This window comes from Gadus morhua, chromosome 3 (genome assembly GCF_902167405.1).
Source record: "Gadus morhua chromosome 3, gadMor3.0, whole genome shotgun sequence".
NCBI classification, from domain to species: Eukaryota; Metazoa; Chordata; class Actinopteri; order Gadiformes; family Gadidae; genus Gadus; species Gadus morhua.
Window position 1 is genome coordinate 6585353 of NC_044050.1, and position 12500 is coordinate 6597852.

General features: G+C 50.4%; 1 protein-coding gene across 2 annotated transcripts in view; it reads left to right on the top strand.

Annotated features, from left to right (window-relative positions):
• The window catches only part of ntn1a (netrin 1a), a 55082-nt gene that overhangs the window by 35024 nt on the left and 7558 nt on the right, over window positions 1–12500 (top strand). Inside the window, exons 4-5 of one of the 2 annotated variants that reach the window (XM_030351366.1) lie at window positions 3346–3495; window positions 6473–6526. In XM_030351366.1, the coding sequence (XP_030207226.1) occupies window positions 3346–3495; window positions 6473–6526 (204 nt within the window). The remainder of the gene's footprint in view (window positions 1–3345; window positions 3496–6472; window positions 6527–12500) is intronic. The other variant, XM_030351367.1, reaches the window with a different exon arrangement.

A 12500-nucleotide genomic window follows, 5' to 3' on the forward strand; every position in this document is an offset into this window, starting at 1 on the left:
GGCTTTGTTCCAGCAGCTAACAAATGATTCTTATTGGCACAGAAGAACAGAACACACACACACCCACACACACACACACACACACACACACACACACACACACACACACACACACACACACACACACACACACACACACACACACACACACACACACACACACGCGCACACACATATGCACACACGCACACACACACACGCACACCCAAAGAGAGGAGTGTATGACTGGGATGGGGGGGGGGGGGCTCAGACTTCAAACACACACTTTATGGTAAACGATCACCCGGCTTCAGAAATTCTCACGTTTTGAAACCTCCGCCTCCACCGGAGCAGGGCCTCCGCGGCCTGGTGTTAAACCCTCCCCCTCTGTTCTCCTCTCCTCTCCCTTGTTAACCAACATCGCTCTTGGATCTTTTATGTGCGGGCCGCGGCGGCCGGGAACCCTGACTCACGCTGGGCAGTTGACTCTCCTGCTGAACAACAAGCAGACGGTTATACAAAGGGCGAAGGTTTCAGGTGCGGTTGTGAAGTAAAACGACGTTTTTTTTATTTGTGCCCCCTGGAAAACAAAACAACGATAGGATCCCTATTGGTTAATAATTCGAGGAGAGAAAAAAGCACCTTTGTCGTCGGGCTGGGGGGGTTGGAGGGAGAGCACTCGGTCCTATCTCCCAGGCCTTCTGAAGAGGAGCACGCACTCAGCAGCTAAGTGGCCACACACCACAGAAGCTCTGCCACTGAGGAGTCACTCGGAGGGTCCTGACTGACTGCATCGCAGGGCAGTCAGTCGTACCGGTCGGTCGGTCGGTCGGGAGGTGTTTCTCCTGTTTTCTGGTCTGTGAACCAGGCCGCCAGCAAGGCGTCTACTTAGTGCTCATCATGACACGCTGGGTCAGGAAGTGAGACAGGTTCCCAGTTCATGAAACCGGTCAGAAAGGTTATGCTAATACTTGGCTACCCGTTAGATGACTCATCATCCTACTCCGCCAGTTGAACCAGGCAATCATCCAGCCAATAAACGAGGCATTCCTACAGCCACTAAACCAGGCAGTCCTCTAGCCGGTAAACCAGGCAGTCCTCCAGCCAGTAAGCCATCTGCCCAGCCACTCCCATCAGTCAGAGAGGAGTGCAGGAAGTGGATGTGAGGGAGGAGGACGGCTGTGTGTGTGTGTGTGTGTGTGTGTGTGTGTGTGTGTGTGTGTGTGTGTGTGTGTGTGTGTGTGTGTGTGTGTGTGTGTGTGTGTGTGTGTGTGTGTGTGTGTGTGAGAGTGAGTGTGTGCATTTGGGGAGTGGGGGTCTCCCACCTGTTGGCCATGTGCTGTGCACCTTGATTTACTGGCAGCCTGTGGGCTTTGTCTGTGTGTGTGGTGTGTGTGTGTGTGTGTGGGTGTGTTAGTGTGGTGTGTGTCTGTTTGTGTGTGTGTGTGTGTGTGGTGGATGTTCTGTTAAAGCACACATGGCTGCAGCGCTCTAGAGCTCCACGCTCAGACTAAGCCCTGCTGCTCCAGCTCCACTGACAGGCCCCCTAATTTACTGGCCTCTGGACGTGCCGGCCTGGTCTCCATGCTGTTTACTGGGCCTCCTGCAGCGGTGTGAGCGTGTGTGTTTGTGTGTGTGTGTGTGGGCGTGTGAACTAACCCCACAAACAGCGAGGCAATGAAAGCAGTGACAGATTGCTGGGTGCAGAAGTCCTAATCGGCACACACCCTTTAAAGAAAAGATTAGGGAGACACACACACACACACACACACACACACACACACACACACACACACACACACACACACACACACACACGCTCACACACACACAGTTCAAGACTGTGTGTTTGTCAGAGTGGGATAAGAGTAGAATCAGGGGAAATTGACAATAGAGATAAAGGAGAGAAAGTGATAGAGAGAGATTGAAAAGCTGATGTTTATTCAAGAAGTGAACAAAACTCCAATATAATTATTATTTTAGGGAGTAATTAGATTAATAACAAATCTGTTTTTATCACGGAACAAAACATACTTTTTTAGGCTAGCCGTAGTGTGGATCACCCAGGGTGTTCCAAACAGTACCTATTGCACAGTTCTTCACTCAGATGACCAGAGAACAATGCATAAGGAATAAACTTTGTTGTTTGTTTACCAACTTAATCAGATGAATTTCAAATGTCCTTCTGCGGTGCTCTGCACTGATTGTTTTTCGCGTTGTCATGGAAACATCTGTTCGACAGTTCTGACATGTTTTGATTTGTAGCGCATTGATTTAAAAAAAGGTGTCCAGTATTAACCCCCCCCCCCCCCCCACCCCCCTGAACAACAGGCGGTCACGGTGCAGTCAGAAACAACAGGCGTACCTACTAATTACCCCTTTAAGAAGAAAAAAACACCAAGCAGAATTAGACGATGCCTTTGATTTTGTAAGAGTGACAAGTGACACAACACAGAATAGAGAGAGAGATGAAAACACCCCTTGGGGTGAAAGTTAGACTCACACAAACCTTCCACGCAGAAAATAATAGTGTAAACAGGGTCTCCAAGCGGCCAGATAGCTCAGTTTTTCTTGCTGTGCTACTTGAATGAAGTATCCCACTGCTGGGCAAGGCTTCGTTCTGAGGCAGAAGGGCCGATTTTTCTCCAGCTCAAATCCAGTCCTGTATTGTCTCTGGGCCAGTCCCCCAGTATTCACACCACCTGGGATCAAAAAGAATCACTTGCGGTCGCTGGTTACTCCACATTTATTCCAAATGTGTCAGGGATTTGGCCCTGAGATCCAGTCGTGTTAGTCAGTAATGTGATCTAGAATTGGACTAAGTACTGGGGGTCGGGCTGGGTTCGAAAGTGATGACATTCCTGGAGCATGTGTGCTGAATGGACCCCCCAGTCCGGGTGGAAACGTGACGAGCGTTCAGGGTTGGCCATCAAAGCGCTGCATTAATCAGGACCAGACAATTAGGATTAGGCTTCATGATTTGATCCTCTTGTAAACACGCTTGAACCCTTTGCTCTGTCTGTCTCATGCACACTTATATATGCATATCTGAACATATGCATGCATGTGTATGTATATTTCTGTCTGTCTTTGTGCACCTCTTAACCTGTCTCACAGCTCACCTGCTGCCTCTGCTGTTGTTGGCACCACCACTGCTGTCCATGCTGTCGTGCACAAACACACACACACACACACACACACACACACACACACACACACACACACTTCTTCCTTTGTGTATAGATGTACGAATGCAATGTCCCCACGTTCACCTTTATGTATGTGTTTGTGTGTGTGTGTGTGTGTGTGTGTGTGTGTGTGCGACCACTCACTGTGCCTCTCTCTCTTCCTCTTGTTTCCTCACAGCATGTGATTGCCATCCCGTGGGCGCCGCTGGCAAAACCTGTAACCAAACCACGGGCCAGTGTCCCTGTAAGGACGGGGTGACGGGTATCACGTGCAACCGCTGCGCTAAAGGCTTCCAGCAGAGCCGCTCGCCCATTGCCCCCTGCATAAGTACGTGGACACCACAGCCTCCGCCGTGCCTTATGTGATGCTGCCCGTAGATCACAAATGCACACGCACACACACACACACACACATACAGGACCTGTTTTCATGAGGACGCGTCAGAGGTCGGCAGAGTGGAAGTTTTCAGGGTCCTAATGTTAAAAGCCGTCCCCGGTTTTGGTCTGTGTTTGTATGTGAGCTCGGTAGCTAACCTGTTCATTGGTTAGCACGTTTAGAGACATGCTCGTGAAAAAACTGTAGGCCGAACAACTTTCCATGGGTGTATACCTACCTAGAAGTGCACGTTTATGCATGGGAACAGTATTTTGAATGTGGGGGGACTTCCTTTTACCTAGACGAACACTCATGTACTCACACACACACACACACACACACACACACACACACACACACACACACACACACACTGAAACCTTACTTTGGAACATGCCATTTAAAGTGCTAAGTGTAACGAGTGCGACTACGGCCATGATTCGTCTTCCTCCTCTCTTCCATCTGCTTCTCTTCAGACAAGCCCTTCGTGTCGGACTGTCAGTGGTCCAGTCACGTTAATCTCCCAGTTTAAATAAACACACTGTTTAAACCGCAGCCCCCGGGTTATGGGGGATAAGAAGCCCTAACTCTTTGTTGGTTTCTCCAAGAGTCTCGCAAGCGATTCGCAAAAGGCCGGCGAGATCGTTAGCAGCAGCGACACGGCGGGTCGTACAGAACATCCTGTGAGAGAAAACACATGACGCTGGGGGGGCGAACGCTCTCAGAACTTTTCTGTTCTACTTGTTCTCAACAGCTGATGGTCTGTTAATCCAGGGGCTTACTCAGGTTGCAGCCGGGAGGGAACATCCGATGCCACGGGAGGCTATAGGGTATCGGAGGGAGGGTGCGAAGGCGGAATCACAGGTTTTGCTGCGAGTTCTGCTATTTTTAATTGGCCCATTGTACCACTGTAAGACAACAGAGTTTTAATTGGTTGCTTCAATTTAATTGGATACAAGGGATTAAGGCGTTAACATCATAGATCTGAATAGGGATCTCGCTGGGAAACGAGGGCATTTAAAGAGACAGCGCAGATAGCTCATGTCTCTGAGTTTAACTGGGGGGGGGGGGGTCGGCACTCTGGAACAGGGGTGGGGGAGAGTTTGTTTGGCCCATTAGGTTTAGCAAAAAGAGCTAGCCAAGTTTCATTTTAGCAATGAGTCACATTATATCGGTGACATCATCTATACAAGCTTAAGCTGGGTAGCAGAATCTACACGAGCGGGTTATAGGAAACATGCTCCCTGACTTAGAGGGCCGTGCGTGGCTGCTTGGGTCCTGCTTGGAAGACGGTCAGGCCCACGTTGAGCACCACCAGCTCCTCCCTATTGGCAGCCAGAGCGGCCATTGTTGTCGATACATTTCAACATATGGTTGGTTCTGTCTTATGTCCACAAATAAACATTATGGCATGTGTGGGATTATGGCCGTGCCTCGCAGTCACTATGAATTTGCGTACATTTGGGAAGTACACGTCCCTAAAAGTTACAGTAATTCAAAATGCGGGGGAGAGATTAAGTGAAAGATGTACTGACCGTATGTACAGTACATCAGTAAATATCTATTTGACAAATGGTTTTAGTATCTATGGGAACGGGGAGCAGGGAATAACTTGCACGTCAGCAGAGCACTCCCTGTCCCCGTGGAGATTGTGTGGAAATCTCTCAAAAACTGTTCACTTATTGTTCCGCGAACTGACGGATGATTTGATCAAATACTTTTGGAAAATCTCATCTGTCATGCCAAGTCGTTAAATATAGTCCCCAATAGAACCAGGGAGATCTAGCAGACGGAGCTGGAATACAAGTCTAATGAATAATGTATTTTCCTACTCTGGAATGGAGAATGGTTTTTTTTGTGTGAAAATAAGAGGTTATTTCCTTGTGTTGTCTAAGCAGCGCAGCTATAACAAAACTGCTGTTGAAGCCCCCTCCCCCACAGCCTCCCGTTCCTTTGTACCTTCTGAGCTTCCATACATTGTTGTGTCTCAACAAAGTCCCTGTTTGCCACTCAGCACTTAAGGGCCTTATCTTGGCCCTCTTCTCCCCTGCCCACACTAACAAAGTTGCAATCTTCAGCGTTTTGTGTGTGAGTGTTTGTGTGTTTGAGTGTGTTTGTGTGTTTGAGTGTGTGTGTGTGTGTGTGAGTGAGTGAGTGTGTGAGTGTGTGTATCTCTGTCATCTGTTGTCATCCTGCTCCGCTTTAGAGATAACAGGGGGCTGCTTCACGCATGGCTTTCTCCCAGTGTCCACTTCCTACCACACACACGTGCACGGGCATGCACGCACACACACAAACACACACACACACACACTCAAAGATTAGAGAGGAAGACCTGAGAATGGAGTCTAAAAGAGCTGGTGTTTCAGTTGCCCCCCCCCCCCCCCCTCCCCAGGGCAGCTGGTCCTACGGGGGCCTGAAGGAAGCAGACAGGGAGGAGAACAGATTAGAACAGTAACATCGTTCTCAGCCCTAACATCGAATGGAGGCCGGTGTTCCTCTTTTGATCTAATCTTCCGAGTTGTTTGTTTTTTCTCCACCTGAGCCGGCCGTAAGGATACAGTGTTTCTTCTTCCTGACTGCAGGCCCCTATAACAATAAGAAAAAATGGCCCAACACTCACGATAACATGACAGGCTTGTCTGTCGAAAAGAGGAGAAGAATGCGAAACAAACAGATCGAATGGGCCGACGATATTCCTTATACCTATTTTAGGTTTCAGTTCCTACACCGGCAAGCATGAAAAACACATGCGTGTGCAGAGCACTCACACACACACACAAACAAATTCACATGCATGCAAGTTATGACTGTTCATTGACTGTACTACGGTGGATATTAATTAAATATGAATGACATGAGCAGAGTTTGCGCAACGTAATGGAACCGATGTTGCTTTGTGTCCTGTGTCACGTTTCCCCCGGAGCAGAGATTCCTGTCGCACCTCCCACGACGACGGCCAGCAGCACGCAGGAGCCCTCCGGTGAGTCCTCGTACCTCACGCTAACTAACGGGATACAGTGTACGGGTTTCAACTACTGCTGCTGCATCTTCTCAAGGGCACACAGGATGTAGATGTCCGCCACTATCGCCTGAACTATGGAGCGGTTTGGGGATGATGCACGTGAGAAGATGAGTACATGACCACACTGGGCTGTAGTTCGTAGGACATCAACTCGTGCAGGACAAAAAATCTGAATGCTAATAGGATCAGGGAGAGAGGGAGGGAGGGAGGGAAAGGGGTGAGGAGGCTGGGAGCCAGTTTGGGTGTTCCCAAGACTTCCCGCCAACCCCTTGCCAAAATATTATTTCTTTCCTGAGCGGGTGTGAAAACACGGCATCAAGTGGAAATTGGTTCCCTGTTGCCTTCCCGCGTGGTTATTAGTATTTCATGAATATTAAATCAATTAGCAGAGCTCTGACATGGCTCTGCTTTAATCTCTCCCACTTCAGCCAATTAATGCGTCTAACTGCGGCCCAGCAGGACACTGCAGCTCCAGGGCTCAGGCGGCTGCCCTGATTGGCTGCCTTTGGATTTCTCTCTCTCTCCCTTCCTCTCACTAGATCATCCTCCCTTCCTCTCACTAGATCAACCCCCCCCCCCCCACTTGCACCTTCTCTCAATTTTTTCTGATGTCTCTTACCAATTCTTTCCTATCTCTTGCTCTCACTTTCATGTTTGGTGTCAGAAGAGGAGGGTGAGGGTTCTGCGGTAGTTTAATGCTGGGACAAAGAGGAGGGTGAGGGTTCTAAGGTAGTATTAATGCTGAGCAGAGGAGTGGATGGTTCTAAGGTAGTTTTAATGCTGAGCAGAGGAGTGGCTGGTTCTAAGGTAGTTTTAATGCTGAGCAGAGGAGTGGATGGTTCTAAGGTAGTTTTAATGCTGAGCAGAGGAGTGGATGGTTCTAAGGTAGTTTTAATGCTGAGCAGAGGAGTGGATGGTTCTAAGGTAGTTGAATGCTGGGAGGAAGAGGAGGGTGATGGTTCTATGATTGTTTTAATGCTGGGAGTAGGAGGGTGATGGTTCTATGGTAGTTTTGATGCTGGGAACTGTAGGAAATACAAGCATAGCCCTGATTCAGTGAAGGATACATCATGTTGTTTTATTATTAATAATAGTATGCCCTACATACTGTTCTAAAGGGTCGTTTTATGAATGCGTTTACAAAACTACTGAACTCTCAAAACAACACCTATTACAATATTAAGTAATTGAGCATCAGATCATTTTTATCCTTAGTGACTTACAGTGATGTCACACGTCAGCATCTGGAGATTGTGCCTCTTGTTGAAGGATGTCTGACGTCAGGGTTTGAACACAGACGCAAAGCTGTTTCCACGACTTTATCGTCTGGAGCGTCAGTCCTACAACCGTATCTCATCCATTGTAGAGGGATCCAACGCATGGAAACGAAGATGTTTACCATGGGAGCACCATAAACCTGGATGGCCTTGGGTAGGAAATTGACACATGTGATGCCAACAAAAGGCGAGGCATAGCTTCTGTGAATTGCCTGCAAACACAGGATGTAGGTTCTGTTCCTCCTCTGTTCCTCCCCGCGGTGGAAAAACTGAGTCATCCTGCAAAGGTTGAATTCCTGTTGCCTTGCACTGTCCGCTTCACACATCCAGGAATGCACACGCGTGCTTGTGTGTGCTTGCACATGTGTCCATGTGTATCTGTGTGACACAGTGCGTGTGGAAAAGTGGGAGGCGTTCTTCATCGGTGATCTGATTGTGGTTTGGATGCATTTTATTCTCAGAAGGCGCCACACGTTATGGTGCCAACATTAAATCAAGGCTATTGGTCTGAAGATCACAAGTCTTGCTGTAGACAGGCCGTGGGTAGGTCAGAGTAGCTAGCACAGGTTGGTTCACTTAGTTACTGTCGGGTAGAGAGTCATGGGTTAGCCTTACTTGCTAGTTGGCATCTCTGCCGGCAGTAAATTCCTGAAATCATCAATATGGGATTCTTCCAATAATTCTACATAGGGATAGGGTTAGTTTCAATAACCGCGTTTTACTGAAAAAGGACATTGCATACAACTTGTCTGTCCAATCACAGTGTCTGTTTTGGATGATGAATTCATACACAATGTCTTTGTGTGTGAGCGCCTTCATCGGTATGTGTACGTGTGTGTGTGTGCGTGTGCGTGTGCGTGTGCGTGTGCGTGTGCGTGTGTGTGTGTGTGTGTGTGTGAGAGGCTCCCGAGGGGGGGGCTCCTCCTGCAGCTGTTGTGGGGGCTCTCGGAGGTCCCTAAGGCGTCTCTGACAGCTAGGATTGACAGCGCGGTCAGGGTGCTGCTGTTACACCCCCCCCCCCCTAACCTACACTCCCCCCAAAACCGTTTTCTTCTTCTACTTCTACTTTCAATCTCCTTCTCCTCCTCTCTCCAACCCACCCCCCCATCCCCCTCTTGAGTTTCACGCCTAGGCTTCAGGGGGCTCTGTGGGTGGTGCAGGAGTATCTACACCCTCCATGATAGTACATAGTCCCTCTGTCCCCCGTCCCCGTCCCCCCCCCCATCATTCCTCTACGCAGGAATGCGTCCACTTTTTAGGGGCGTAACGTAATTTTCCGCACCTCAATGGGGCGGGGGGGGGGGGGGGGGATCTAGGTTGAGACAAGTGAAGGAATGTCACTTTTCAAAAGACGGCACAAACGTAATCTTGCAAAAATGCAACTGCTCATCTTATAAAAAAAATATATATCTTTTTGAATATGGTGTGGCATTCGTGGATCACCTGGAGACGTCCATCATTGATCTTGTACTGTTGCCACTTGGGGAGGTTCGCTGCCCGTGGCCTGCGTTCGAAACACTTCATACACTGCCATTCAAACCCATATTTAAATCCACACAAATACAGTGAAACCTCAAGTTCTCAGGGCGGGGGAGGGGGATTCAAACCGGCAACCCCTCCTTATTCTAGCTAAGGCTGCCCTTTTCCACAGCAGTCCGACGACACACAATAGGCGGCTTCAGAAGCGGCCCTCCGTATAATGGGCTCTGAGGAGGGGTCGACTGGAGGTGGAGAACCTTGATGGACACGCTGCTTATGACAGAACCTCTACCCCCGCGGACCACCCACACACCGCTGGGTCAGCGCAACAGGGGGCAGAGCACCGTGCATCTCGACGGGTTACGGGCCTTCAGGACCGGCCTTGATCTGACTGAACAGAGGAGGACCCTGCTGTTAGACCCCGCGCTCTGTCCTCTGCCCCTACAGCCACGCAGCAGACCCCCATAGCTCTGTCATCTTCACGGAAGAGAAAGAGGCAGAAGAGACCGATAACAGGGAGGCAATAGAACCACATCAAACCAAAGAGGAAGGAAAAACAGAAGGATGATAGCAAGTGAGGAAGAGAAATGGAAAGAATGGATGAGATAAAGACATGACTGGGAAGGAAGGAGCAGAGTACACAGGACTTGGAGACTGGGGAAGCAAACGCATGCAGAACACAGAGCACCACAGAGGGGGCAGCTGGGAGGCCATGGGGGGCAAGGATGGGTGGAGAGGAGGGGGGGGGGGGGGGGGGGGGGGGGGGGGGGGCAGAGCTGTGGACAGGGCAGTGGTGGACAGAGTAGTGGCCAGAGTGGTGGACAGGGGGTGTAAGGGGGGTGGACATAGTCGTAGACAGGGGGTTGGAGAGGGGGGTGGACAGAGTGGTGGAGAGGGCGGTGGTGGAAGTGGGACGGGGGGCTTTGGGGTGGGGTGGACAGAATGGCTTGACGGAGGGTCTTGTGGAGAAAACGGAGTGGATATTAATTTGTCTCAAAGCAACCCCCTACTCTCCCTACACACACACACACACACACACACACACACACACACACACACACACACACACACACACACACACACACACACACACTCCCTTCGCCGTGAACACATGGAGGCTGGAATGCGTGGCGAATACCTCCGCTGGCGCGGCCCAGACAAAACACACATTGTGCTGCTGGGTCACGGATGGTGTGAGCCGACACTCCCACGGGGTTATGACAGAGATGTCTGCGTGGCAACGCAATGTGGAGGGGATTAACCACTGGTGACCTGTGATGGCTCGCCCCCCCAGACCCCGAGACCCCCAGACCCCCAGACCCGTCTCTCAGGAGACGTACAGACTGTGAAAGCAACCGATGATGAGGAGGAGGAGGAGGAGGACATGGGGGGGGATGATGATAATGATGATGAGGATGATCGTGGAAGATAACAGGGAGCAGCCATGCCTCTGTGCGCGTGTGGTTGTGTGTGCATGTGCATCTGTGTGTGAGTGTGTTTGCCTGCGTGCGTGTGTGTGCGTGCGTGTGACCGTGTGTGGGCATGCATGAGCCTGAATGTAAACGTGTGTGTGTGTGTGTGTGTGTGTGTGTGCATGCATGCTGGATATGCATGCATATGTGTGTGTGTGTGTGTGTGTGTGTGTGTGTGTGTGTGTGTGTGTAGGTCTCCATGGCTGGAAGTGATCAGATGTTGTGATGGAACTCCTCCCTAGATTTTTGGGGCATGACTGGGATTCCACACACCCTGTTCAGAAGGAGGAGGAGGGCTGCGACTCACACTCATGTCATGCTGGGGTCTTATTACCAAACCGGGTCATAAAACACCAGAAGGAGAGACGAAGTCAGAACGTCCTTGCCATCTTTCTCCTGTTTGTTTTGTTACACCGTCACTGCCAGCCGGAGTGCCCACAACCTCTACAGTGAACAGTGATCCAGTGGGCAGCCCAGTCTGCAGCAGCTGAGCTGAGCCAAAGGGCCTCGTACTGCAGCTATCGGCTCAGGAATCTTAAACAATATCTTGGGCCAGTGAGGGTCTCTGCATGGAGAGAAAACAAACCATACTATACTCACGGACAAAAGCTGAGCGAGCAAGAGGCGGTACTCCCCCCTCCTTCACACAATTTACTATACATATCTCCCCCACCCCCCCCCCCCCTCTCGCTCTCTCTCTCTCTCCATCTCTTTCTAACTTTCTCTCTTCCCAATCTCTGTATCTGTCATTCTCTCTCTGGTCTTTATTTCTCTCTCTTAGTCTCTCCCCCCCCTCGTCTCCATTTATTGCCCACTGGCAAAAGAGAATAGAGAGCAAATTAAAGAGAGAGGGGGAAAGAGCAAAGTATTTATATATGGAGGGGTAGGTTGTAATAAGGAGTAAATTAAATATACATATTCAGAGCAACAGAAAGAAGAAATAGGTGTGTCTCTGTCTATAACTTAATTTCACGCTTTGTCTAATTCTCTTTCCCTCCCCTCTCTCTCCTTTCTCTCCTCTACCTATCTCTCCCCCTCTGTCTTTCTCTCTCCCCCTCTCTCTTCTTCCCTCCCCTTCTCTCTCCCCCTCTCCTCTTCTCTCTCCCCCTCATCCTCTCATTCCCCCTCTCTTCCTCTCCCCCTGTCTCTCTCCTCCTCTCTCTCCCCCTCACTCTTTCTCTCTCCCCCTCTCTCTTTCTCTCTCCCCTTCTCTCTCCCTCTCTCTCCCCCTCTCATCCTCTCACTCCAGCTCTCTGTCTCTCTCCTCCTCTATCTCCCCTCTCCCCCTCGCTCCCACCCTCTCTCCCTCTCCCCCACTCTATCTCTCTCCCTCTCTCTCCCCCTCTCCCGCCTCTCTGTCTCTCCCTCTCTCCCTGTCCCCCTCTCTGTCTCTCTCCCTCTCTCTTCCCCTCTCCCCCCTCTCTGTCTCTCTCCTGTCTCTCCCTCTCTCTCTCCCCCTCTCCTCCCCCCTCTCCCCCCTCTCTGTCTCTCTCTCTGGTGGGCTGGCCTGGGACCAGCTGCAGCACTACAGGCCCCTGCTCAGCCAACAGCAGAGCAGGGCACGGCTCCGCTGTACCGGGCAGCACACTGGGCCCTATAATCTAATTACATGCTTTATTTGCCCCAATTTGTTTCTCAAACAGTCTGCTTGAGGGAGGATAATGCCCTCCTCCTGGGGCCCTATTCACACCTCCATGTCCCAGG